The following is a 22,681-nucleotide window of genomic DNA, read 5'->3' as shown; positions in this document are numbered from 1 at the left end:
TAATCCTCACCTGCAGCGTTCACCCACCACAATGGGCCAGGAGCCCATTTAAGCCTCAGCTCTGGGGCTAGAGCTCTAGATTTCAGGTTTGTCTTTGTTTCTGTCTCTGGGAGGGAATGGGATTTTGTTATTTTTTTGCTCCTTCCTCTGCTCCTGGGTTGAACCCTGGATTTGATTTGGCACTCACAGTGCCTGGGGACCCTTTGCTGTGTTATCCTTGCCTCCCTGTCCTTGGAAGGCAGGAATCCATCTTCAATGGCTCCTGATCTTCATTCCTATTTGGCTGGTAATAATCTGAAATATTGGGAAACTTTTCTGGGAATAATTCCTTTCCTCTGTTTCTGTGCTTGGCCTGAAAAACTGTACCTCTGACTTGGGTGTGTTTGTGCTATTGATGTGGATTTTTTTTCAGTCAGAGGAAGAGCAAACATCCTAAAGAAAATTAAAGTGTGGGATTTCCAGAGAGGATTTTCACATAAGATAACAAAGTTGCTGGAAATGCCCCTGGAAACAGTAAGACAGTAACATTCTTGTTCTTATCTCTGAGAAATATGGGTCAGGAAGCCATCTCCCTCTGTCCTCTCCCAAACAAAAATTTCAGCTGGGTCCAAGTGTGAGCAGAGGAATAATTATGGGTCCTTATGTTACTATTTTTAGTCTATACAAAACCAGGGGATGTTTTTGTAACAAAATTTGTTGTTGGCATCCCTTCTTCTGCAGCTCCTTGCCTGGAGGCTGCAGTGCTGCTGTAGCAAATGCTCAGAGCTAAAATGTTGCTTTCCTGGGCCCCACCTTGCATGGCTGCTGGATTTTGGGAATTCCTCAGTTTGGGCCCCAGCTCGGGGCATTTCAGCCCTTCCTGAAAGCTATACTGATAGCTCTTGGCTATCAGTATTCAAATATACAACTATTCAAATTCACAGCGTGTATGCACCTAGGAGTGATAAGAACTTTCTCCTTGCATATCAAAAAGGAGTTTTCTGCAACCCTTCTGTGTTCTTGGAACCAGATGAGGGGGAGAAGACACCTCTGGGAAGCACATGTGGAATAATCATCAACTAGCCGGCCTCTGGAGAGAATGCAGAGCCAATGAAGAAGACAGCAGAGGGACAAGTTGAAAATTAACTCCTGGTTGGCTCCACCTCTTAACCAGCAAAGGGTGCTCTCCGAATTATTTATTGAGAAGCCTGGGCACCCCTCAGCGGAGCTGTGTGTCCATGTGGGTTTGATTCTCTGGGATGCTGATGGGCTGTGAGAGACTCTGCTGAGGGAGCAGTGAAGGTTTGGAGCGCCCTGGCAGCGATGAGTGGGGTGAAGGTGACAGCCCTGGGGCGTCTCTCCAAGCTGCTGAAAACCCTCCGGGCTGTGCCAGCACGGCCCTGCAGCCTGGCTGCCTGCTCCCGGCAAACCAGCAGGAATGCTGCCTGTAAGTCACTGCATCTCCTCGGGATCCGTGGAAAAGGAGAGGCTGGGGTGGGAAGAGAGCTGCTGTGGTTAAGTGTTGTTCTTATTAGCGAATTAAAAAGGGGGATTTGGGAATGTGGCTGAAAGATTGAAGGGAAAAGAGCAGATAGAATGAAAAGTGAAAATATTTTGTGGAATTTCAGGATTCTACCTTGTTCTTTATTTCTGCTGTCAGTGGCACTGGGATTTCTGTCACTCCAGCCTGTGGCAAAAAGCAATCATTACTTGGGAGGCTTGGCTGCTTTCAATGAAAACTGTTCATGAGCATAATTCAAAACACATTTAGCACAAATTGATTCTGACTTGGAATTTCATAGCCACTGCAATGTTTGATTTGGAAAATGAGGCCTAGAACAAGCCACAAACCCCTCCAAATGTGCTGCACAGACCTCCAATAAATCACTTTGAAGTGCAAGATACTCCTGGAGGATGTTAAAGATTTAGTTATTTAAAATACTGATTAACTTGCTTCCAGATAATGTGGGGCCAGCCAGAGATTGTGTCTACTCACTGCTGTGCAGATAATGTCAGCTGGAGAATAGCAAAGAGTAATTTCTTATAGCTAAAAAAACCTTTTGTTTCTTCTTTTCTTTCCTCTGTAAATTTGTTCATCGTAATAACTTCTGCCAAAGAACAGAGCTGGGCTCCTCCTCGAGCATTTCATGGTTACCCAGGGTAAGAGGGGATCCCATCCAAGGAGAGATCAGACAGTTTGCTCTATCCAAGCACCACTTCTGATTGAATGAGCCACAACTGGTAGATATTTTTACTCACATTCCTCTTTTCAGTTTGAGACAGATACTGTTTACTCCTTCAGCCTTTCTCTCCTCTGTGCCATTCATGCAAAATGCCAAAACAAACTGATTTGGGAAATCCCTGTCTTTGGAATGGCTGTTTTTGGCAGGCAGGGAGTGGACAGAAGCTCTGAGTGAGGCAGCCTGGGGGTTACTCCACAGTTACTCACACCAGGTTTAAACAACTCAGAGGCTGACAGTTTCTGCAGCTTTTGGATTCCCCTTGTGACCCTGCAAGGAACAAAGGGCTTTTCCTGCATTTCACTCTAGAAACACTGGGGAGAATTGTGGCACTGATGTAAAAATTCCCAGTGGTGTGGAGGACCAGGGAGTGTCTGTGCCAAGCTCTGAGGTATCTTGTAATGACACATGGAGGTGGAGGATTCGGACATTCATTTCTCAGAATAATTGCTGGAAATGCTCTCCATGGGGATTTTTAAGCCTAATTTAGTAATTATTAGCAGAGCAGACTGGAATGAATTTTTCCTTTCTTGCCCTTTTAGAAGTAGTTATAAGAAAAGTAGAATCCTTCAAGTTTTGGGGTTTTTTTTTCCCAAAGAATTGTACAAGTCCTGCAGAGCCACACAATCCAGGTGTGCCATCTCCAGGCCTGCACATACAACTGCAGTGCCTCCCCAAATTGTCCAGGAGCTCTCTTCCAAGCCCTTTCCACGCTGAGTTCCTAAGCCTGCATGCATAATTTCAGCAAGTGTTTTTTATACAGAAGATAAAGCCTCTGTTTGCTTTACCTTGCCAGCTGGAATTACCTCCCCCTTATCTGGGCTCAGCCACTGCCTCCTCAGCCAGGCTCCTATCTCAGCCAAACACTGTGGAGGCAGAGGAACACTCAGCATTTCCCAGTCTGCTGTGCTCCCCTGTCGAGCTGGGAGCACCCTGTCAGCTACATCTGTTTGATAAAAACCTCTGGGCTGTTTATCAATAAACTGGCCCAAATCACAGCCCCCATCTGACATCAATTCAGCAGCACTTTCAGCACCTTGTCACGAAGGGCCTGAGCCAAGCAGCGCTGTTATCCTCCAAAATCTTGATTCAGACCAAAAAAGCTTCAAGTAAATCAACCTATCTTGGATTTCCTCTGCCATATTTGGTCCCAGTGGCTGAAGCACAACTGTGCTCCTTTAAAGTTGAAAATGGTTCTTTACTGAGTTTCAGCAACATGTATATTTTATTTTCTTGTTCAGAATGTGTTGCTATGGCAAACAGGGCTTTATTTCCTTCCCCTGGGAGGGCTTTCTGAGCTCTTCCCACTGTGCTGTTTGCCCTGGTTTATCTCATTTGTAAAGAAATCAAAGCACTTGATTCAAGAGGTATTTGTCTTCTCAAAGATGAAAACCTTTATTTTCATCTGGATCTTGGTTCCCCACCCTGAAGTTTTGCTGAGTTTTACTGACCTTCATGCTCAGGAACAAGTAGCATGTGCATGTAAAAAACTGCATGGAGATTCTGTGAGTGATACAGGAGGGAAATAAAAGTGTTGCAGGTCTAAGTTATTTCTCTCTAGTTTTGTACCTCACCAGCCCATCATTGCTGAGAGTGTGTCATAAACTTCCTTTTTGTTGTGCAGTTCAGCCCACGAGAAGTGACTTGCTCTGTTCGGCTTAGTGAAAAACTGTAAAAACCTTTGCATTTTTCAAAACCTTGCAGGATCAAACCACCAAAATGCTTAATGAAGTTGGGTTGTCTTAATGGCAGAATGTAAGGCAGTGGAGTTTGAGCCTTTTTATTTCATCAGCTTTAACAGAAAAGGGATGGTTGTAAGTATCTGTGATTTTCTATAGTTACACATCTAAACCAGGTGTAGATGGAATTTCTAAGCTGCCCAAGGTTATTGGTTGTATTTAGAGGATACATCCTGGAAGAATGGGCAGAGGGAGGGATGACAGTAGTTTGTTGGTAGATGAGAATAAGCCCCAGTATCTCTTGTTTATGCTGACTATAAAACCCCTGAAGCCCATCTGGTCTGTCCTGATGACCAGGAGCTGCCTAAAGAGTTGCCTAACCATGATCAATAGGCTGTTAAAGTGTGAATAAGCCTGACTGAATCATGATGTCTATGGCAGCAGGTCTTTTCAATCTCATTGAGTCTCCATCTTTTTAAGCTAAAGGAAGCATTCTGTTGAGAATGGTAAATTAGCCATCCTAAAAAACACATGCAGTCAAACAAAAAATTCATTTGCTTGCAGTATTGCTACACAAAAAAGACGGCAGGGAGGAAGTAAAATGAAATTTAAACCCAGTTTAACATCCTGACATCACAAGCTGTTTGTACATCTCCTGATGATCTGTTTGTGATCATGCAGCCACTCAAAGCAAGTCGTTGGTCAGATTTCAACCTGCTCTTACTCAACTCAGTACTTTAAACATGTTATATTGTGAATGCAATGGAAACTTCTTATGCAATGTTGGTAAAACAGGGCAAACACTTCTTGGTTGACTCTGCTTGAGTATCTGGTCCTGTCTTCATTTCAGTAAAACATTCTCAATGTTACATCAGGTTCCTTGTGAAAACTCAAAAGTGCAAGATAAAAAAATCCCCCAAAGAAATGCAGATTTTCAAAATTATTTTGTGAGTAATTAAGAAATATGATTGTACAGCAAGATGAAGGGTGGTGTTCTGCTCCTGGCTGCCCAAGGAGAGCTGGCAAAATTAGAACTCTTGCTTTATCTCTGTGCTTTCAGCTTTCTATAGGCTTTCCCTTTTTTCTTTATATTTTGCTGTGTGTTCCTTACTGGTAGCTGGAACAGAAGGAGTGATGAAGGTTTTAATCAGTTTCATTGAGATTTCTCTGTCTCAGGCAGTGTCGGGTGAATACTGAGTTCAGTTCAGTTGAGTTGACCCTTTCACCATCCAAGAGGGGACTATTTTGGCCTCTTGCCTTTCTGACAGCCAAAAAAAGTAAATGTAAATATTAACTTTTCATAACTTTTTAAAGTGTGGCTTGGAGAGGGGACCCTGCTGTGCCAGGGCCACTCACCTCTGTGCATTTTTTTGGTGTGAGGAAATAAACACTTTTTTGGCATTAGAGGATGCACTTGGTGTGAGGGAATAAATACTAATTTGATATGAGGGAATAAATACTAATTTGATGTGAGGGGGATGAGCTTTTGATATGAGGGGATGCTTTTTGGGGTGAGGTGGTGCTCCTTTGTGAGAGGGGATGTACTCAATGCAAAAGAATCACTTTTGATGTGACGGAATAAATACTCTATGTGAGGGGGAAAACATTTGATAAAGGAGAAATGCTTCGATATTAGGGAGTAAATATTATTTTGGTGTGAGGGGATGTGCTTTTGATGTGAGGCGATGCTCTTTTGGTGTGAGGGGATGTACTTGATGAGAGACTATTTATTCCCTCACATCAAAAGTGATTCTGTGCGAGGGAAACACTTGATAAGGGAGAAAGGCTTCGGTGTGAGGGAGTAAATACTATTTTGATGGTAGGGCACGCTTTTTTGGGTGAGGCATGCTCTTTTGAGGGGATGTTCTGGGTGCGAAGGAATCCCTTAGGATGTGAGGGGCCCCGCTGGCCGTGAGGGGACGCGCTTGTGGCAGGGGCGCGGGGCCCACCCTGGGCACGGGCAATGCCCATCCTCACCCTGGGCACGGGCAATGCCCATCCTCACCCTGCACGGAGCTGCTCCCGCCGCTCCGGGGCTGTCCCAGCATGAGGAGCTGCCCAGGGAGAGCGGCACTCTCTCACACACTCTCGAGCCCGCCCCCGGGCCATGGCGGGGAGGCCGTGCCGGAAAGGGCCGGGCCGGGCTGGGCGGTGGCTCCGCGATCTCCGCCGCGATGCTGCCGCTGCTCCGCCGCGCTTGGGTGGCCGCCGTCACCTCCTCCTCCTCCTCCTCGTCCTGCTCCTCACGGCCGGGCAGCCGCCGCTGCAGCCTGGGCGCCTGCTGCTCCTACCGCCTGCGAGACGCCCGTGAGTGCCGCTCTCGCTCAGCCCCCCTGCCCGCCCTGCCGCTGTCCCGCCATCGCTGCCCAGCTTTGTGTAGGAAAGGGACACCGAGCTCTGCCGGGCTTTGTCCTCGGCTGAAGCATCAGGAAGTGGCGGAGTTTTAAATAAATACAGGGAGTGTTTTGCGTAGCCTTTGCCTGAGTTGACCTTACGGAGCTCCGCGGTTTGCACCTCGCTGAGGGAAACTGGGGCGGGAGGGAAGTTTTTCCGTCACCCCTCATGTGAGTGGTTTGAAGGTTTAATTTATTTTCAATTGCTCGTTTAAAAGACCCTGAGCAGTGGTATCTAGTGAAGTAGCCTGTAAAGTGATGCTCGAAGCATCGCGATTGGGGGCTCGGCAGAGGCACTGTGTGTGGGTCACCGGGTGAACAGCTCCGCACAGGTGGCAGTTCTGGTTTTAAGCAGAATAAAGTCCTGTGGAAACCATTCATGTACCTGTCCTGCTTGTGCCAGACCCAAGATGCACCCAAAATTGCTGGGATTGGGTTTGACAGGTATGGGATCAGCAGGAGCTGTCTGCATTAAGTAGTTTGGTTAAGGTTAGCTTCTGCTGCAGGAGCTCTGAACCCCCCTTTGTGCAGTAACCCCTGGGCTTGTGTTTTCCTCTAGAGAATGTTTTGCTTCCCAGTGGAAATCATCCCATGTCTGGAGCGCTCCCAGCTCAGCTGATGGTGCTGGTGTGTAAAGAAAGTTGTAAAACAAAGCTGCCTTAAAATCTGGCAATAATAGGGAAACATTCTCTCTTTCTGGGAAGTAAGGGGACAGTTTCTTTACAGAGCATTCTGCAAAGTCAGAAAGGTATTGACATGGTTCTAAGTCAAATTACTGCGCTTCCCTGTTTGGCTTTGAGTCATGCAGCTGGAATGTTTTATTTTTCTTTTGCTTTCCTGGGCACCAGCTGACTCGAATTAGCCTTTGGTGACACAGCACCTTCCCTTGCCAGAAAGTTCTGTATCCTGCATCAGCCTGACTCTGCCCCTCATCTTGCAGTGCATCCGCTTTGGCAGAGTCCGCTGACAATTCCCGGAGGCACCCGCCAGTCTCCCATCAACATCCAGTGGAGGGACAGTGTTTATGATCCCTTCCTGAAGCCTCTGAAAATCAGCTACGACCCCACCACCTGTCTTCACATCTGGAACAATGGCTACTCCTTCCTGGTGGAGTTTGATGATTCTGCTGATAGATCAAGTAAGTAAAAATTCAGGGGAAAAGAATTCTAATGTCTCGTTAATACTAAGAGAGGAGAAATACCTGTGTGATGTAAGACCTGATGTTGAAAATGAAAGTACAGTAAAAAAATGCTGGGTTTAAAGTGGTGGGAATCATGATGAAGAAACTCCATACAGACTTCACATTTATAGTGTTTTTATTACCATGCACAAATCCCCTGCTGTTGAAACTCCTTTCACAAGCCTCAGTGCCCTGTCTTGTAGGTTTTGTAATAAACTTCACCCACACGAGTCAATCTTCAGTCATTTCTATGTGTACTTACTCAATTTGAAACCTGATTCCCTCACTGCTTTTTACTGAAGTAATCTGCCACTTATCTTTTATGGTGCTAATAAAGATATTTACTGCACTTGAAATAATCAGCAGCCAAATGAGTTGCAGTTGGAAAGCACACAGGCTTATCTCTGTGGGCTTTTAGGGAATGAAATAACACTGAGCTCTGCCCTCGGGAGCAGGTGTGTGTGTGTGTCCCTGTTTTAGGGGAAGCAGGACTGCATGGAAAATCCAACCGTGCATTCCAGCAATTTCATGTGAATAAAGCTCTGATCTGAGTGGCTCAACCTTTTTAAAGGCTCGACACAGTAAAAAAATTGACTTAAAATCAATATATTGCTCCCAAATCCTAGATTTTCTGTCCACTGTTCTTTCTAAAAGCTGCCTTTACCAAAGGAGGATATTGCAGAATATAAAGGTATTTCATAAGGGTGGGTGAGCGGTAGCAATTGGTCAGGGCTGTTGTGAAGCACATGATTGCTCAGCTTGTCCTGCAGGGAAAAATTGAAGGACCCTGAGCAAGTTTGAACCTGTTGGATTGGAGTAGTTTATGTTTTAAATGACTGCTCCCCATGAGAGCTCCTGCAGCTTCCTGAGGGATTTAGCAATGCCCTTGGGGAGGGAGCCTCCAGCACAGAAACAAACACTTTGTCTTCACAACACCAACATTTGTGGTTGATGTTTGGAAAGAGGCTGATAAAACAGTGCAGCAAAAAATGGTGGTGGTGGTGGAATGCAGGGAGCTTATGGGATGTTTGGGGCTTGTTTTGTTTTTCTTGTTTCTAGCTGTTCTCTTGGAATATCCATTTCCAAGAGGGAGTACTCCATTTCCAAGAGGGAATATCCTTGTCCTTGCTCATTTAAGCACTGATATCATGAAGAAGTGTTGGTTTTTTTCAGTGAGGTTGGGTTAGAGAACAGACATCACCTGTTACCTCATCAGTGATTTTAATTTACTAACTTTACATTGGCTTTGCTTCTCATCAAACAGCCTCTTGCTTTATAAGCCACACCCCACCATCTCTTGAGGATAAGATCCTGAAAAGTGTTTAGTGGGAGGGGGAATTGCCTGTAGGGGGTTCAGAAATACGCAATATTTAATTGCACAGGAGCAGTTTTTGTGGCATAAAGGCAAGGCTGGAATCATCAGGCCTTTGAGGCTGGTGCTCACCTCTGAAAGATCTTACCTGCTTTGTCGGTGAGACTTTCCTTGAGGGAACTCTTTCCCTGTGAGCATTTGCTGCCTTTTCATCATCCTCATCTTCCTTAAATGAATTAAAGTCCACAAAGGGGTAGGATGGCATCAAACAATCAGTGACAGGGCTCCAAAAGGACAGAGAAGCAACAGACAGTGAGGTGTTGCTGTATAAGCCCCAGTTTTCAGGTGCCTGCCTCTCTCCTCCACCTTTCTCTCTTCACTCTTGCTGTTTCTGGTTTTTCTCACTGCCAGCTTCTAACAATCATAGAAATCCAGAGGAGAAAGCTTGGAAACAAACAAAAGCACCACAGAAGATGAGAAAGACACCCAGGATAGACAAAAATGCCTGAATCCTGAGATGGGGTTTGCAAGACTTGGGCTAAAGCTGAAGGTAGAGCAGGAGGAAGAAGAGGGTGAGGGGAAGGTATGTACAGCATGTGGTCTGTCTGTGTGTGGTGCCACTGGAACAGAGCCAGGGCTGCAAGAAATGCCTGAAGATTTCTCGTTGTTCCAGCCCCTTAAACTTCAGTTTTGTTTTGAAATTGTCAAGGTTGTAATTTGAGGAGAAATGCTTTTGAAGGGACTGAAGTTCCTGTTTGTTTCCTGTCACTTTCCGGTGGCCACTACAGGAACCTGAGTCTCTCCTTACATGTGTCTGTGCCTAAAGTTATTTGTGAGACAAATATACAAGTGGATGTGGTTAATAACACAAGTTTGTAGTCACTCTTGGGTTTGCATCATCACATAGACAGGAGTGGATTGTGTTAGAGCACAGAAACTTCACTTCTGAGAGGCTTGGCTGTGTGACCCACGTGTTTATCCCACCCCTTTTCCAGCACAGAGTCCCAGCGTGGTTTGGGTGGGAAAGACCTTGAAGCTGATCCCGTTCCACCCCCTGCCTTGGGCAGGGACATCCTCCACTACCCCAGGCTGCTCCAAACCCTGTCCAGCCTGGCCTTGGACCCTTCAGGGATGGGCATTGTGATTTCCCAGTGATGGTCAGCATTGCATTCATGCCCAGAGCTCAGCAGCAGGGGATGGAATTAATTCAATGTCACTTTGCACAGCTCATTTCAATTTATTCCTTTTTCACAGACAGGCATGTCTGGTTCAGATTTCAAACCTGCTGGCTGGTTTTCAGGAAAAAAAATTAATACAAGAAAATCTTTTAATGCCTCTCATTGTTTTCTCCTTAGCATGGAAGTGATTAACTTACTTCCAAAAGCAGTGTTGGGATTAGGTGCTTTATACCAAGGTTTGCTGTAAAACTTCCCCACGTCCTACAGTTCAGTAAAAATCAGAAGCTGCTGATGGTTTAGTGCTGGCTGAACCCTTGGAAAAGCTCCTTTCCAACCTAAAAGGTTCCCTGCTTCCATAAGTGTTATTAGCCCTTTGGAAGCAATTAGGGTTTCTCATTTACCAGATGTTCTCATTTCATAATTAGCAAGATGACTTTGCAGGATGGTTTTGGTCCAGGTAGGAGGGAATGAGTGGAAGCAGAAAGCTGGGCATGCACTTCATTCATGTGCAGAAGGATGGGAGGCCTTCTGAAATCAGGAGAGCAGACTTTACTCTTTGATGAAAAGGGCATTCAATCTTTCAGGAGCTTGCCCAGTGGCAGACTGAATGTTTAAATCCTTCCTGAACTCTTGTAGGCCCACCAAAACACATTTCTGGCTGACCTTTGCTTGTGCAGTCCGGAAGCTGTGTTGAAGCAGAATAAGATGTTTGGATTTTTGTAGCTTGCAGGAGGCTTGAACATTTGACTCAATATACTGATTTGTCTGGCATTATTTGCTTTTTGAAGTCTTGTTATGAGAAATGTCAGCATTTTTCACAGATCCTTGTAGGGATGTCATTGAATGCATTTAATAGATGTGGCACTGCTGTGTCACCTGGTCAGGCAGTCCTGACACTCCTGCTCTGACAGAGGGACGAGAATGTGACACTCACCACTGTGACTGTGCCAAACTTGGTGTGAACTGGGAAAACATTCCCTCGAGGGGAGATGGGTGAGGAGACTTCACTCATCTCCAGCTTGATGCAGAGAAAACCAGAATGTGTTTGCTTGAGTAACTTGGTCATGGCAAAGTGCAGATAGGCACTGGTTGAGTTGCTCCACCTTGTACTTTTTCCTGGGTGATTTTTTTTCCCAAGGATTTACTTGTCTGGCCAATTCTAAATCATATTTATTAACATGTGTGTCTTGGTTTTTTTTCTAGTCATCGTTGGAGGCCCCTTGGAAAACCAGTACAGGCTAAAGCAGTTCCACTTCCACTGGGGAGCTGTCAATGACTGGGGCTCAGAGCACACAGTTGACTGTAAATTTTACCCAGCAGAGGTATGAGATGAAGTCCTCAACAATGCAAATACTTAGCTCAGGTGTGTCTGTGAAAACTCCCAAATTCGGGAATTGCAGTTTATTTTGAAGTGCTACAGTTCATCTGCTGTTTTATTCATCTATAAAAATTCATCTCCACTGTGTTTTCTGGAGAAGAACAGCCTGAAAACTGGACATTGGCCCCATTGCTGCAAGTGAAAAAACACTTTGTTTATTGTTACTAAATCTTTCAGAGAAACAAACATATACTGTTAAAAACCATCACTTTATTTTCTGTTTGCAACTGATGAAAAGTTACTAAAATAGCAAGACTTTGATGCTTAAGTAACTGCTAAGGAAGAAAACATCGATAAAAAGGATGAAGTCAGTGAAAATGTGAAACTGTGACAGCTTTGACCACAGTTCTTCGCAAAGGAGAAGAATTTGTCAAGTGATGATGGGTTATTTTTAAGGAGAGTTTCTCTCCTGTTGTTCTGTTCATGGTGGTGCTGCCAGCTCGGCAGGATCCTCATGAACAGGGAGAGTGTGACTAAGTTTTTGGGCTGGGGTATTTATTTATCACACAAAACCCCTCAGTGTATTGGCTGTCAGCAGTGCAGTGGAAGATTGTTGTGTGCAGGAGGATGTTCCTCAGGAGGATGGGGTGCTCTGCTCCTCCTGAGAAAAGAGGAAAGAGATGGAAGACTGAGCTTGGTCTGTGCCTTTGAACAGCATTCCTGGAGGCAGACCGCCACAGACTAAATCTCTTTTAAATGCAGTGGGTCTTAACTATTGTTTAAAGCAAAAGAGAGAAAAGGAAGGGAAGGACCATTATTTACCAAGAGCACTTTGTTCCTCATTTCTGTGGTTTCTGAGGAGCTCCCTGCAGTGCCTCACCCTGCCAAGGAGCAAATGCAGCCAGGATCAGCAGTCAGGTGTGGTGTCTGTGCTCTGTGCAGGGGCTGATTTCTCCCTCTCTCCTCTTTCAGCTGCATTTGGTGCACTGGAATGCTGTGGAGTACCCGAGTTTTGAGGAAGCTGTGATGGAAGGGAATGGCCTGGCTGTTATTGGAGTGTTCTTAAAGGTAATTTTGTTCTGTGGGATCAGCTGTGATTGGGCCTTTCTGTTTGCATTCTGTTAAAGTCAATTTAGGGCAACTAAGGGAGGGCTGAGAGGGGAGCCCATCAATCCCATCCATGTTCCCAGGGGGTGTCAGAGGCTGGTGCCAGGCTCTGTTCAATGGTGCCAGTGACAGGATGAGGAACAGTGGCCAGAAGCTAAAAAAAGTTTCACCCCAAGAACTTTCTGTTGAGGGTGGAACAGCTGCCCTGGGAGGATATGGAATCTCCCTGTCTGGAGACATTCCAAACCCACGTGGATGTGTTCCTCCAGCCTTGGGCTGGATGATCTCCAGAGCTCCCTTCCAACCCTAAATATCCTGTGATTGTTATGAAAAAATACCAAGGCTGATAGGTAGAACTGATTGATTATTGATCAGTTTATTGATTCTCCAACCCCTCCCTGTCCCTGCAGCTGGGAGCACGGCACGAGGGGCTGCAGACCCTGGTGGATGCCCTGCCAGCAGTCAGACACAAGGTCAGTGCTCTGAGGTGTCCCACCCATTGTCACCCAGCAGAAAGAACACTTGGACAACCACAAGACACCCAGAAAAGCTTTCTTCCTTAAATTTTCCCGGAGGGGCTGATTGACACCTTGGAAGTGGGAAGGGAAGCTGATTTTTCAGGAGGAATTGGATACTTGAAGCTTTCCAAACCTCTTGAAGAAATGCTGCTCTTGAGAGTGTTTCTCCTTACAAGGCCATGCTTGAAGTGGGAGTTTATTTACTGTAGGATTAAGGCTTCTTAATTTTTGTCTGATCTTTGAGGAGGTTATTTGCTTTTTTATAAACAGTGCATTTTCTGCTGGGGGAATGGGATCGTTCCTGGCAGGCTCCTGCCAGGAGAGGGAGCGCTGAGTCTCTGACAGAAGCGTCTCCTCCTTCCCTTCTGAAAGTACATTCAAAAAACCACATCTACCTCTTCAGCTTCTAATCTCATCCAGCTGAAGTCGCTGTGCCACTGCTTCTCACAGGAAGGAGTTTTTAAAATCCAAATAAAACAAGTTTTTGTATCAGAGCAGTGACAGCTCTGCCAGATAAACACCAAACATGTCAGTTCAGGCCAGAAGACCTCCCTAAATCTGAATGTACATCTATTGTGCTAATATAATCATTTACAGCACGTGAATTTATAAGAAACTGAGGCAAGATCCCCCAGTATATCCTGACACTCTCCCTGGAGCACTGTTTGGCTGGGAAATCCTGGGTTTGAGGCTCCTACATTCTGATATCCCACGTGTGGCAATGAACATTCTGCAAATGGGAATATTTGATTTAAATTAAACTTCAGTCCTTTTCCTGCTGCCTAAAATCACATGGTGAAAAGTAAAACACTTTTTGTTTGCAGTCTTTTAAGGATCTGGCACAGCTACCTGAACTTATTCCACCATTTGTTCCTGGTTGCATCCAGCTTCCACAAAGCCTTAGGCCACTGATCCTTCTCACTCCCTGATTCTCCTGCACTGAATTCCTAGTGGCTTGTGGAGACAGCAGAAATATTGAACTTCTGTCTGCTCAGCAGCTGCCCTTACACCTCAAATCCAATTTTACACAAATATGAGGGATTTAAAATAATAACATTATTGATATTCCCAATGCCCATTTCCCATGCACACACAACACAGTTTTTAACCACACTGTCAAGATTTCTGTCCAATTTTTCTCAAAACACCTTAAAAACATCCTTAAAAATGTTTTTTTTTGTGCTACTTAGGACACTGTGATCGAGTTTGATGTCTTTGATCCCTCGTGCCTGCTCCCTTCCTGCCCTGATTACTGGACCTACGCTGGCTCCTTGACCACTCCCCCCCTCACTGAGTCAGTCACGTGGATCATTAAGAAGAAGCCAATCGAGGTGGATGAGGATCAGGTAAATCTCAATTTTCCGTTCAGATCACACCTCTTGCTGCCACAGAGATGCTCAGAACCAGTTGTCTGCCAGCAATTCTCTGTGAAAACTCAAAAATTCTCTGTGTTTTCAGAGATCTGTGACTGTTTCAACCCAGGATTTGGGGAGGAATCCTGGCATTAACAGCCACTAACACTCAAAGACCTCTCCAAGATGTTTTTCCAGCTCTATTCAACTTTTCCATCTATTCTCAAGAGTTTTATCTTGATCTGTGATACAATTCTGGAAGCTGCCCCTTGAAAACTTGGGGGAGTTTTGGGAACTTATTGGAATTCTCATACCTTTGCTCTCCTTAGCGTGATGCAGCCTTTTTTGTGGAGGGAAGGGAAAAAGGGAAGGTTTTGTGAGATGGAAATTGTCAACAGAGAACTGCAGGCAGAGTGTAGCATTTCTTTGAACTGAAATTTTTCTCATTTTTTGTTAAGTTCTTGCCTCCTTACTCTCATAGATAGCGGTGAGTTACCAAGAGCATTAAAAGCTGATCTGCTGCTGCTTTATTTTAACCCCAGCTATAAACCAGTGAGACAGCAACTTGGGGATTGCTGAGGTTCCCTCTGTTGTGGGTGCCAGGGAGGCTGTAAATGGAGGCTGGATGAAGTATTTGAGTGTCAGTAGCTCTCTCAGGTGTGCCCCATTTGGGATTTGATTTCCCTAAGGATAGCAGAGGACTGATAACCCTTCCATGCCGCTGTGGATAACGGGACAATCTTCACCAGCAGATGTGGCTGCTAGAACCCCTCAGAACACAAACCTAGCGCTACCTTTGATTCTACTCCCCTCTCTGAGAATAAACTCTTGTCCTTTGCCACGAATTCCCTGAGTGGGGATTCCTGGGAAGTGACAGGAGCGGCCCTTTGTGGTTCCCAGCTGGAGGCCTTTCGGACGCTGCTGTTCTCGTCGCACGGGGAGGAGGAGAGGAGGATGGTGGACAACTTCCGCCCGCTGCAGCCGCTGATGGACCGCACCGTGCGCTCGTCCTTCCGCCCCCAGCTCAGCCCCTAGCTGCCCCAGCACCCCCAGCACTGCCCTTCTGTCCCTGCCCTTCCACTGCCACTGCTCCTGGGCTGTCCCCAGGCCAGCTGTGGGCTTTTTTAGTTTGGCTTTTTTTTAAGAAGTGAGTGATATTAACTCTTAACAGATTGACTTGTTCTTGAGGTGGGGGTGAAGAAGGAATTATTAAGACAGTTAAAGATAAGGACAGGAGAGCTCCTCCCCTGTTCCGTCTCTGAAATGCTCTTTCAGTGCCTTGCATGAATTAATAATCCTGGGCAAAAATGGTTAAGAAGGAGGAAGTGGGAAGAAAAGGAAAATATCAGTACTTTGATATCAGTACAGGACTGATCAGGTCCTTTTAGGGAATTGTTTGATGTCTGTGAAGAGAGCTGGAAGGGAACTGGTTTGTCTCAGAGACATTTTACCTTCTTTTTTCCTTGGATGACAGAAGGACAAAAATGACTTCCAGGATCTCTTTTCATTCTGTTGGCTGCACATTCCATGTTTGATGTGGGTGCCACAGAATGCCCACTGTAAGGACACCAGGAGCCAGAAGACTTTTTCTAAAACCTTTTAACAACTGTAGAAGTTTTGGCAGCTTTTGTTTTCCCATGTTAATAATCTATCAGGAGAAGGGAGGAGAAGAGAATTCACCAGTGTCTCAAGACTGGTAAGGGCAGCAAATTAGGTGAAAATGTCCAATTGATTCCAGGAAACTGATCACATCAACAGAAGGCAAGATTAGATAAGGCCCAGCTGACCCTCCCAGTGGGATTAGGAGGGCAAAAACCCAAACCATTCCTCAAACCAGTGCTAGGAGAGTGTGGACAAAACACAGCACTGGGAAAGGGCTTTTATTTCAGTAACTCAGAGAGCACCAGTGCTCTCTTCAGTTTTGCCTTGAGATGTATTTTCCTCTAAAAACACTTCCCCAGCTTCAGGACCAGTGGGGACCAGTTTGTTTTTATTGCACCTTATGGTAACAAGGTCCAGTGGGGGTTGGAACTGATTTGTGGACCAAGCAGGGCTGCTGTGTGAGCTGCCAGCTCCGAGCCCTTCCCAGGAGCTGTGATCCAGCAGCCCCAGGGATCACTGACCTCTCACATCCTACTAAACCTAATTCTCTCTCAGACACCTTTATCTCTGGCCTTCATGCTCTGCTGTATTTAGCAGATTAAATTCCTGCACCAGATTTCTGATGAGGAGCCAGCTCTGTCTGTGAACTCCCTGTGCCATCTCCATGGGTTGTGTTTGAGGAATCTTTTCAGGAATCTTTCCTCCCTCTGTTTGATTCCTGGTGAGATTCAGTGAAGCCACAACCTGGCTTGGCAATGCTAAATCCAGTTTTCCAGTTGGTACTTTGGTTTTTTCAAGTCCAAGTATTCAGTTTCAAAGCACCTTAACACTTTTCAGTGTGACCCTGATGATTTTAAGGGTTTGAGATAATGTTGAAGCAGTTGAGTGCCCAGATCCTGCCTTTCCTTCCTCAATAGCTCTACCTCAGGCTGATGTTCTGGTGCCACAGTTGTGCCTTTGTCCCCTGCATTGTGGCCACTTCAGTTGAGTGACTCTGGGTGCTGAAAGGAAGGAAATCTCCCTCTATCCCAGTGCAGGGTATTTTTCCTGTCAGGAATCCAGTGGAGCTCTTTGGTTTCACCACTTTGCCCAAGCCCTCCCTGCCTGGGGGAACATTTCCATCTTGGCTGTGCCACCTCCCTTTGGATGGGGCTGGGATTATCCTGGGACAGGGGAAGGTGTCCCTGCCATGGCAGGGCTGGCACTGGATGAGCTTTCAGGTCCTTTCCCACCCAAACCATTCCATGATTTTCTGATTCCATGATCTCAGTTGAGCTCTGCAGGTTTTGCCATCATCACTCAGATTTTTAGCTACAAAGCCACATCAGTGATGATTTTGCTGGAGAATGATACATTCCAAAACAAAGCTGGAAGGAATATCTGCAGTCCAGGGAACAGGAAAAGAATTATTTTACTTTTTGCCTGAATAGATAATAATTCTGATCCAGTCATAAAGTCTGAGATATTTATTCAGTGCTGTTCTTGCAGACACTTTCTGACAAGGACCCTGGAGAAAGATGGCAGCAGCTCAGATATTTTCTACTCATTAATAGAAAAAATTGTAATACAAAGACATCTTAATGTTGCCTTTTATTTAAAACCAGAGCTGCCACTGAGTTTTTGGATTTCTCTGACCCACTGAGAAGAATCACCAGTTGATCCAGCTTTCCCAAAAAACCCAAAAACCAGATTATTTTAGGGAACCCACCTGCTCTGGAGCTCTGCAGCAGCCTCACAGCCACTGAGTTCTCCATGCTTTGCTCCACTCAATCAGATTTTCCTCCTGGATGTGTAAATCCCTTTTGAACCACCCTACATCCATCAGAGGGAATGTGGGATATTCCCTTCCCATGATCCAGTTCAAGTTCTCAGAGAGATTTATTTAAAGTTCTCCCAGAGGTTTACTTTGTTCAAGTATTGTCATGGAAGCTTTGTTAGAGAACAGTGAATTGCCCAGTGATGCAGTTAAGCTGTGTCCATATCTCCATCAAATCGCACCTTTTTTTACTGACATAAAATAAAGAGATTCCAGTTATAGCACTGATCACTTTAAATATCTGAAAACAGGGTTAATGTAGATTAAAAATTAACTCTACTGTGCTACAAAAAGAAGTTTTACAGGGTTTTACATTTATTTTGCTGTTTCTTGAGTCCTGCATTTATGTGTAGTGTTTGAGCATCTCCTGAAGGCAGGCAGGAGCTCAGCTGCAGGGCAGGTTGCTGGAATTAATCTAGAAATGAATGCACTGAGGTTTATTTGTTGGGGGTTTTTTCAGTTTGAACTTTCCTGTTACAATGACTTGATGGACTTTGTGAATGTAAACTTTAGGAAAATAATTGTGTTTGAATCAAGAGATGGGATAGAATTCCTGTGCCTTATTCTCTCAGTCCTCTGTGGAAAAATGATTTGATTGTTGGGTTAGAGCTGATTTTGCACAATTAAGTTAAAAAGGAATTTTGGGCTCTTTTGGGCGGCACAATACAAAAGGGTCAAAGCACATATTTGTATTTCCCTTGCCTAAGAGTCACTTTATTAGTAAATACTGTCCTGGAGGCATTCCTGGGGCAGCAAGTCCCAGGAATTAAAGAGTGTCACAGGAATGATTCTGGGACAACTCCCTGCAAAGGGAGGAGGAGATTTGGAGGTCTGTGCTGGTCTGACTCCAGCTGCCTTTCAGGATTCCTCTGAGCTGCTGCTCTCACCTTGTCCTGGGTGACTTCACAGTGGGCACAACTTCCTCTGGTGCTGGAATGATTGATCCGTGTTCCTGCATTCCAGAACTTTCACTCTTCAGGTGTTCCTGCCCACTTTTGTGCTGCCTTTTCTGTCAGGGATGACAGGAGGGTCTCCCCTGGCTTTGGAAGCTCCAGAACTGGAGTTTGCTTTGATCTGCACAGGGTTTTAGAGGACTGGAATTCTGCTTTGGATGAAAGGTCCCCTCATGCCTTCATTTGGGGTGTTTTCACTTGTATTTCCTGGCACATCTTGGCTATTTTTTGTTTTGTGCATCTCGTTTTTGTGGCCTTTATGACATTGTGTATTTGATGTGTGTTACCTGCCTGAACATGACTGAAATCACTGTCTGCAGACAACACCTGGAACAGGGAATGCTTTGTTTTCCTGGGATACAGGCCCTTCCCTAAAGTTTTTCTCTGATGTATAGAACCCTTCAGCTGCTGCATTTTACACTGTTACATTAGTGTGCAACTACAATAAAGGAACAGAGAAACCCATGCCTGTATCTTGTTGTGTAATTAAGCTTTTAAAGTAAAAAAAATCAGATTTCCTGTCAAAAAAAAAAAAAAAAAAAAGATTAGAATTCCTCTTTGGGAATGGCCCAGTTCATTAGGAGCAGAGTCTGATCAGCTGTCAGATGTTCTGTGATACTTCCAAGCTCTGAAAGGCTCTGCTGAGCTGTGTTAGAATGAAAGCACAAAGAGCTCTCTGTGCTGCTGAAGGGTGTCCCATGATTGATCACACCCAGCCAGATGCCACAGGCCATCTCCAGCAGCATCCCAGCCCTCCAGGACCTTTCCTGAGCTCCTTCACTGGACACTGCCCGTTCAGCTGGACCTGTCAGCTGAGCTCCCTCCTCTGTCCTGTCATAAAACCGAGCCTTGAGCTGGGTGGTGTGACTCAGCTGGTGCTTGTGGCTACAGAAATGCTGTCAAATAACCCTAAAAAGCCTTTTATGACAGTTCAATTACTGATGCCAATTAGAAGGTGATCCTAAGAGAGTGGGTTAAAATGGGATATTGGGAAGGAATCATTCCTGTGAGGGTGGGAGGCCCTCACTCAGTATGCCCAGAGCAGCTGGGGCTGCTCCTGGATGCCTGGAGATGTCCAAGGCCAGGCTGGGCAGGGCTTGGAGCACCCTGGGACAGTGAAAGGTGTCAGGGCTGGAACTGGATGATCTTTAAAGTCCCTTCATCCCAAACCATCCCATGATTCCATGAACTTTGGGTGAAATAAGTGTTAATTTCTGTCTCACAGCTGAGCCACACCTGGAGTCCAGCTCTCACCAGACAGGTTTTGTTTAGCTGGGTTAATCCAAAGAAGCTTCTTTTGATAGGAAAAACAGGAGATTCCATTCCTGGTTAAGGAATCCCCCTAAAATAATTGTAGGTAACGTTTCTGGAAGGTTCCCCAAGTGTGCTGGTGGGTGGGCAGCCCATTTTCTTCTGGAGAAAGAGTGGCCTGGGTTAGGAGTGAGGCCAGCTCGGCTCTTGTGACCATTTAATGGTTCTAGAAGCTGCCACCCCTTCCATTTACCCAGGAAAAGCAGCTCTGAGCTCTTTATCAGCACAGCTGAGGTGTTTGCTGAAGAAATGGGGGATTGATGCCAGCAGGATCAAGGCAGCTTTTCCAAATAACTGCTTCAAAACATCCCCATCCCTCCTCACAAATGGCCCATTTGCTCCTGTCCTGCTCATTGTTTGTGCTTCTGACAAAACTGACAAATCATTCCTTCCCTCCTCCTTTTTGATGTGCCAAGCTCTGAGTGTTAGCACATGGAGAGCTGATTGGATAATCAAATAGTCTTCAAAGATCCTGCGGAAGAACTCGGGGCCCTGAGCACAGGTAATGCTCAGGGCCGGCTGATAACAACACCGCCACTGGCAGGTGCTTTGAAGATACCGGCTCTGGGAACACGCCCCAATGCCAGGCTGGTGTTTTCTCAGGAATACAAATGGAAAAACAGTTGCAGAATGAACTCCCATTCAATAATTTGTAAGAGAGTCAAGCACAAGGTGTGCTTGGAACAGGGCAGTTCAGTGGCTGCTGTCCCATGGCCTCTGGAGCCTGGCATTGCAGTCCTCAGCTGGGAGTGCAGGAACAAATTCCCCTTTGGAAGAATTAGAGCAGGATAACTCTGTCCCGTTCTTGTGGGAGTTCATGGAGATGTCTGTGTGGGTTCATGTCAGGTGTAAAATGCCCATGGTGGGATTATTGGGGCCAGCAATTGGCCTTGATCCCTGCGGGTCCCTTCCAGCTCAGGAGATCCTGGTTCTAGGTCATTATTGGCCTTGAGGAGCTTGGCCTGGAGCACTGGAGAAGTAAATGCCTCGATAAATTATTTTATTCCCCTAAATACAGAACTGAGTTTGAGTATTCATCTGCAAACACCTGAAGCAAATACTTAATTTCAATCCCTGTCCTGTCTGCTGCATCCTGATGTAACAAGGCTGACACAGGGATAATCCCATTTGTTGTAAGTACAAACAATACTGGTTCTTTTCCTGATTTCATGGTCCTGGGATAAATCATGAAATGCAGTAACAAAAAATGACCTGAAATGGTAAACTAGTAAAGTAAAAAAAAGGTTTTGAGGTTACAGAAAACCTGTGATGAATATTTTGTTGTTTATTTTTAATTAATTGTCAGAGTCTTTCAGTCTCCTCAGGATCCCATTTCTCCTTGAAAACTGGAGGAACGTGCTTAGTGCCAAGGTAATTTCTGGTTTTGCTCTTTTCCAGAATTTGGATGTTTACCTTAAGTCAGCAGCAGATTTTTGAGCCCCTGAGCAGCCACTAGATGTCAGGTTTGGATTAGTGCTCCGAGGATTGGGCTGGTTGGGGTTCTGGAATGGCTGGAAGTGGTCGTGATGGAAATGAAATGTAACTGAAATGTGTCCTTTCCCCCCAGAATGTCCATCTCACGTTTCCCTGGAGTTCTCTTGGAAAAAACCTTCCAGCCCACCTCCTGCCTGTCTGATCCATGCACAGAGGGGGCTCCAGGAGGATGAACCATCCTTGGGTTTGGAGCTCAGGCACCGCTCCTCGTGTGACAGCCCTGCCTGGGAAGCAGCTCCTCACAGGTACCACCCTCAGAGGGAATGTTTGCAATCAGAGCTTCCAGGCTGGAGCCTCTGAGCTTCTCTTCTCTCAGCAGGGCAAGAGGGAATCTGAATTTGCTCAGGGATTGGCTCCTTGGGCGTTACTGTAGTATCCAAGTGATTCCCCTTGGATGCAGAGCCTCTGCCTTCAGTGAGGCACACATTGCCTTTTCTGCACGACTGCCAGATGGGTGAATTATTTTGTATTTTCGTTTTGCAAACAAGCATTTTGGTGACTTTGCCATCTGTCAAATTTGAGATTGGTGACTCATTAATGTTTCAGAGAAGCCTTTTTGGTGATTTTGGTGTCTGCCAGGAGGGGCTGATTCCCGCAGCGCCTCTGCAGAGGTGCAGGTGATGCAGCACCGGGGCCTTGCCCTGTGCTTGTGAACCGGGATGGAAAAGAGGGCAGGATGGGGCTGGGGGAGCTGGGAGAGGCAGGATATACATACATACATGTCTATATATCATACCTACTCATCTGGATATCCTGTACATCATACATATATGTAGGTCTATCATACATGTCTGCATATCCTGTATAGCATACATACATGTCTGTATTTACTGTATATCATACATACATGTGGGTATATCACACATATCTGTATATCCTCTATGTCATACATACATGTATGTATATCATACATACACGTCTGTATATCATACATATATATGTGTATCTCCTGTATATCATACATATACGTCTATATATCCTGTATATCATACATACATGTCTGTATACATGCATACATTCACAGGGACCCGCTCTGCTTTACAGGAACTCCTTTACAGAGCGCACCGAACGCACAGCGCCCATGCCGGGCGGAGAAGCGCCGCTCACACCCCTCCCCTGCGGACACCGAGTGCCACCCGGGGCCGAGCTGCGGGCTGGCCCTTGCCTCCTTCTGTCCCCTTCTGGGGACGGTCGGAAGGGCCCAGGCTGAGAGCGACGCGGGCCCGAGCGGGCACCCCGGGGGCGCTGC

At 45.7% G+C, this 22,681-nt stretch overlaps 1 protein-coding gene across 6 annotated transcripts; it reads left to right on the top strand.

Annotated features, from left to right (window-relative positions):
• Positions 1-1,159: 1,159 nt before the first annotated feature.
• On the top strand, positions 1,160-22,562 carry CA5A (carbonic anhydrase 5A). 6 transcript variants are annotated; one of them, XR_001990629.3, is made up of 8 exons: positions 6,062-6,205; positions 7,232-7,429; positions 11,165-11,283; positions 12,252-12,347; positions 12,797-12,859; positions 14,095-14,250; positions 21,506-21,677; positions 22,477-22,562. XR_001990629.3 is itself a non-coding variant. In XM_018914702.3 (7 exons), the coding sequence occupies exons 1-7, from the start codon at positions 1,303-1,305 to the stop codon at positions 15,405-15,407; spliced, it is 1,053 nt and encodes a 350-aa protein (XP_018770247.1). In that variant the 5' UTR covers positions 1,160-1,302; the 3' UTR covers positions 15,408-19,092. The 6 variants fall into 6 exon arrangements, 5 of the variants coding, with proteins under 5 accessions (XP_018770247.1, XP_009089152.1, XP_018770246.1 ...); XM_018914702.3 differs by lacking the exons at positions 6,062-6,205; positions 21,506-21,677; positions 22,477-22,562 and adding exons at positions 1,160-1,426; positions 15,111-19,092; XM_009090904.4 differs by lacking the exons at positions 6,062-6,205; positions 21,506-21,677; positions 22,477-22,562 and adding exons at positions 1,161-1,426; positions 15,157-15,392.
• Positions 22,563-22,681: the final 119 nt, after the last annotated feature.

This window comes from Serinus canaria, chromosome 11 (genome assembly GCF_022539315.1).
Source record: "Serinus canaria isolate serCan28SL12 chromosome 11, serCan2020, whole genome shotgun sequence".
In the NCBI taxonomy this organism is placed as follows: domain Eukaryota; kingdom Metazoa; phylum Chordata; class Aves; order Passeriformes; family Fringillidae; genus Serinus; species Serinus canaria.
Note: the sequence above shows the minus strand (reverse complement) of the source record. Positions and strands in the feature narration are given on the sequence as shown.

Bases quoted from the DNA above. Each gene is read 5' to 3' on its own strand.
- CA5A (XM_018914701.3), top strand. From the start codon at position 6,073: ATGCTGCCGCTGCTCCGCCGCGCTTGGGTGGCCGCCGTCACCTCCTCC. The intron at 7,430-11,164 runs GTAAGTAAAAAT...TTTTTTTTCTAG, and splicing joins TGATTCTGCTGATAGATCAA to TCATCGTTGGAGGCCCCTTG. The intron at 11,284-12,251 runs GTATGAGATGAA...CTCCTCTTTCAG, and splicing joins GTAAATTTTACCCAGCAGAG to CTGCATTTGGTGCACTGGAA.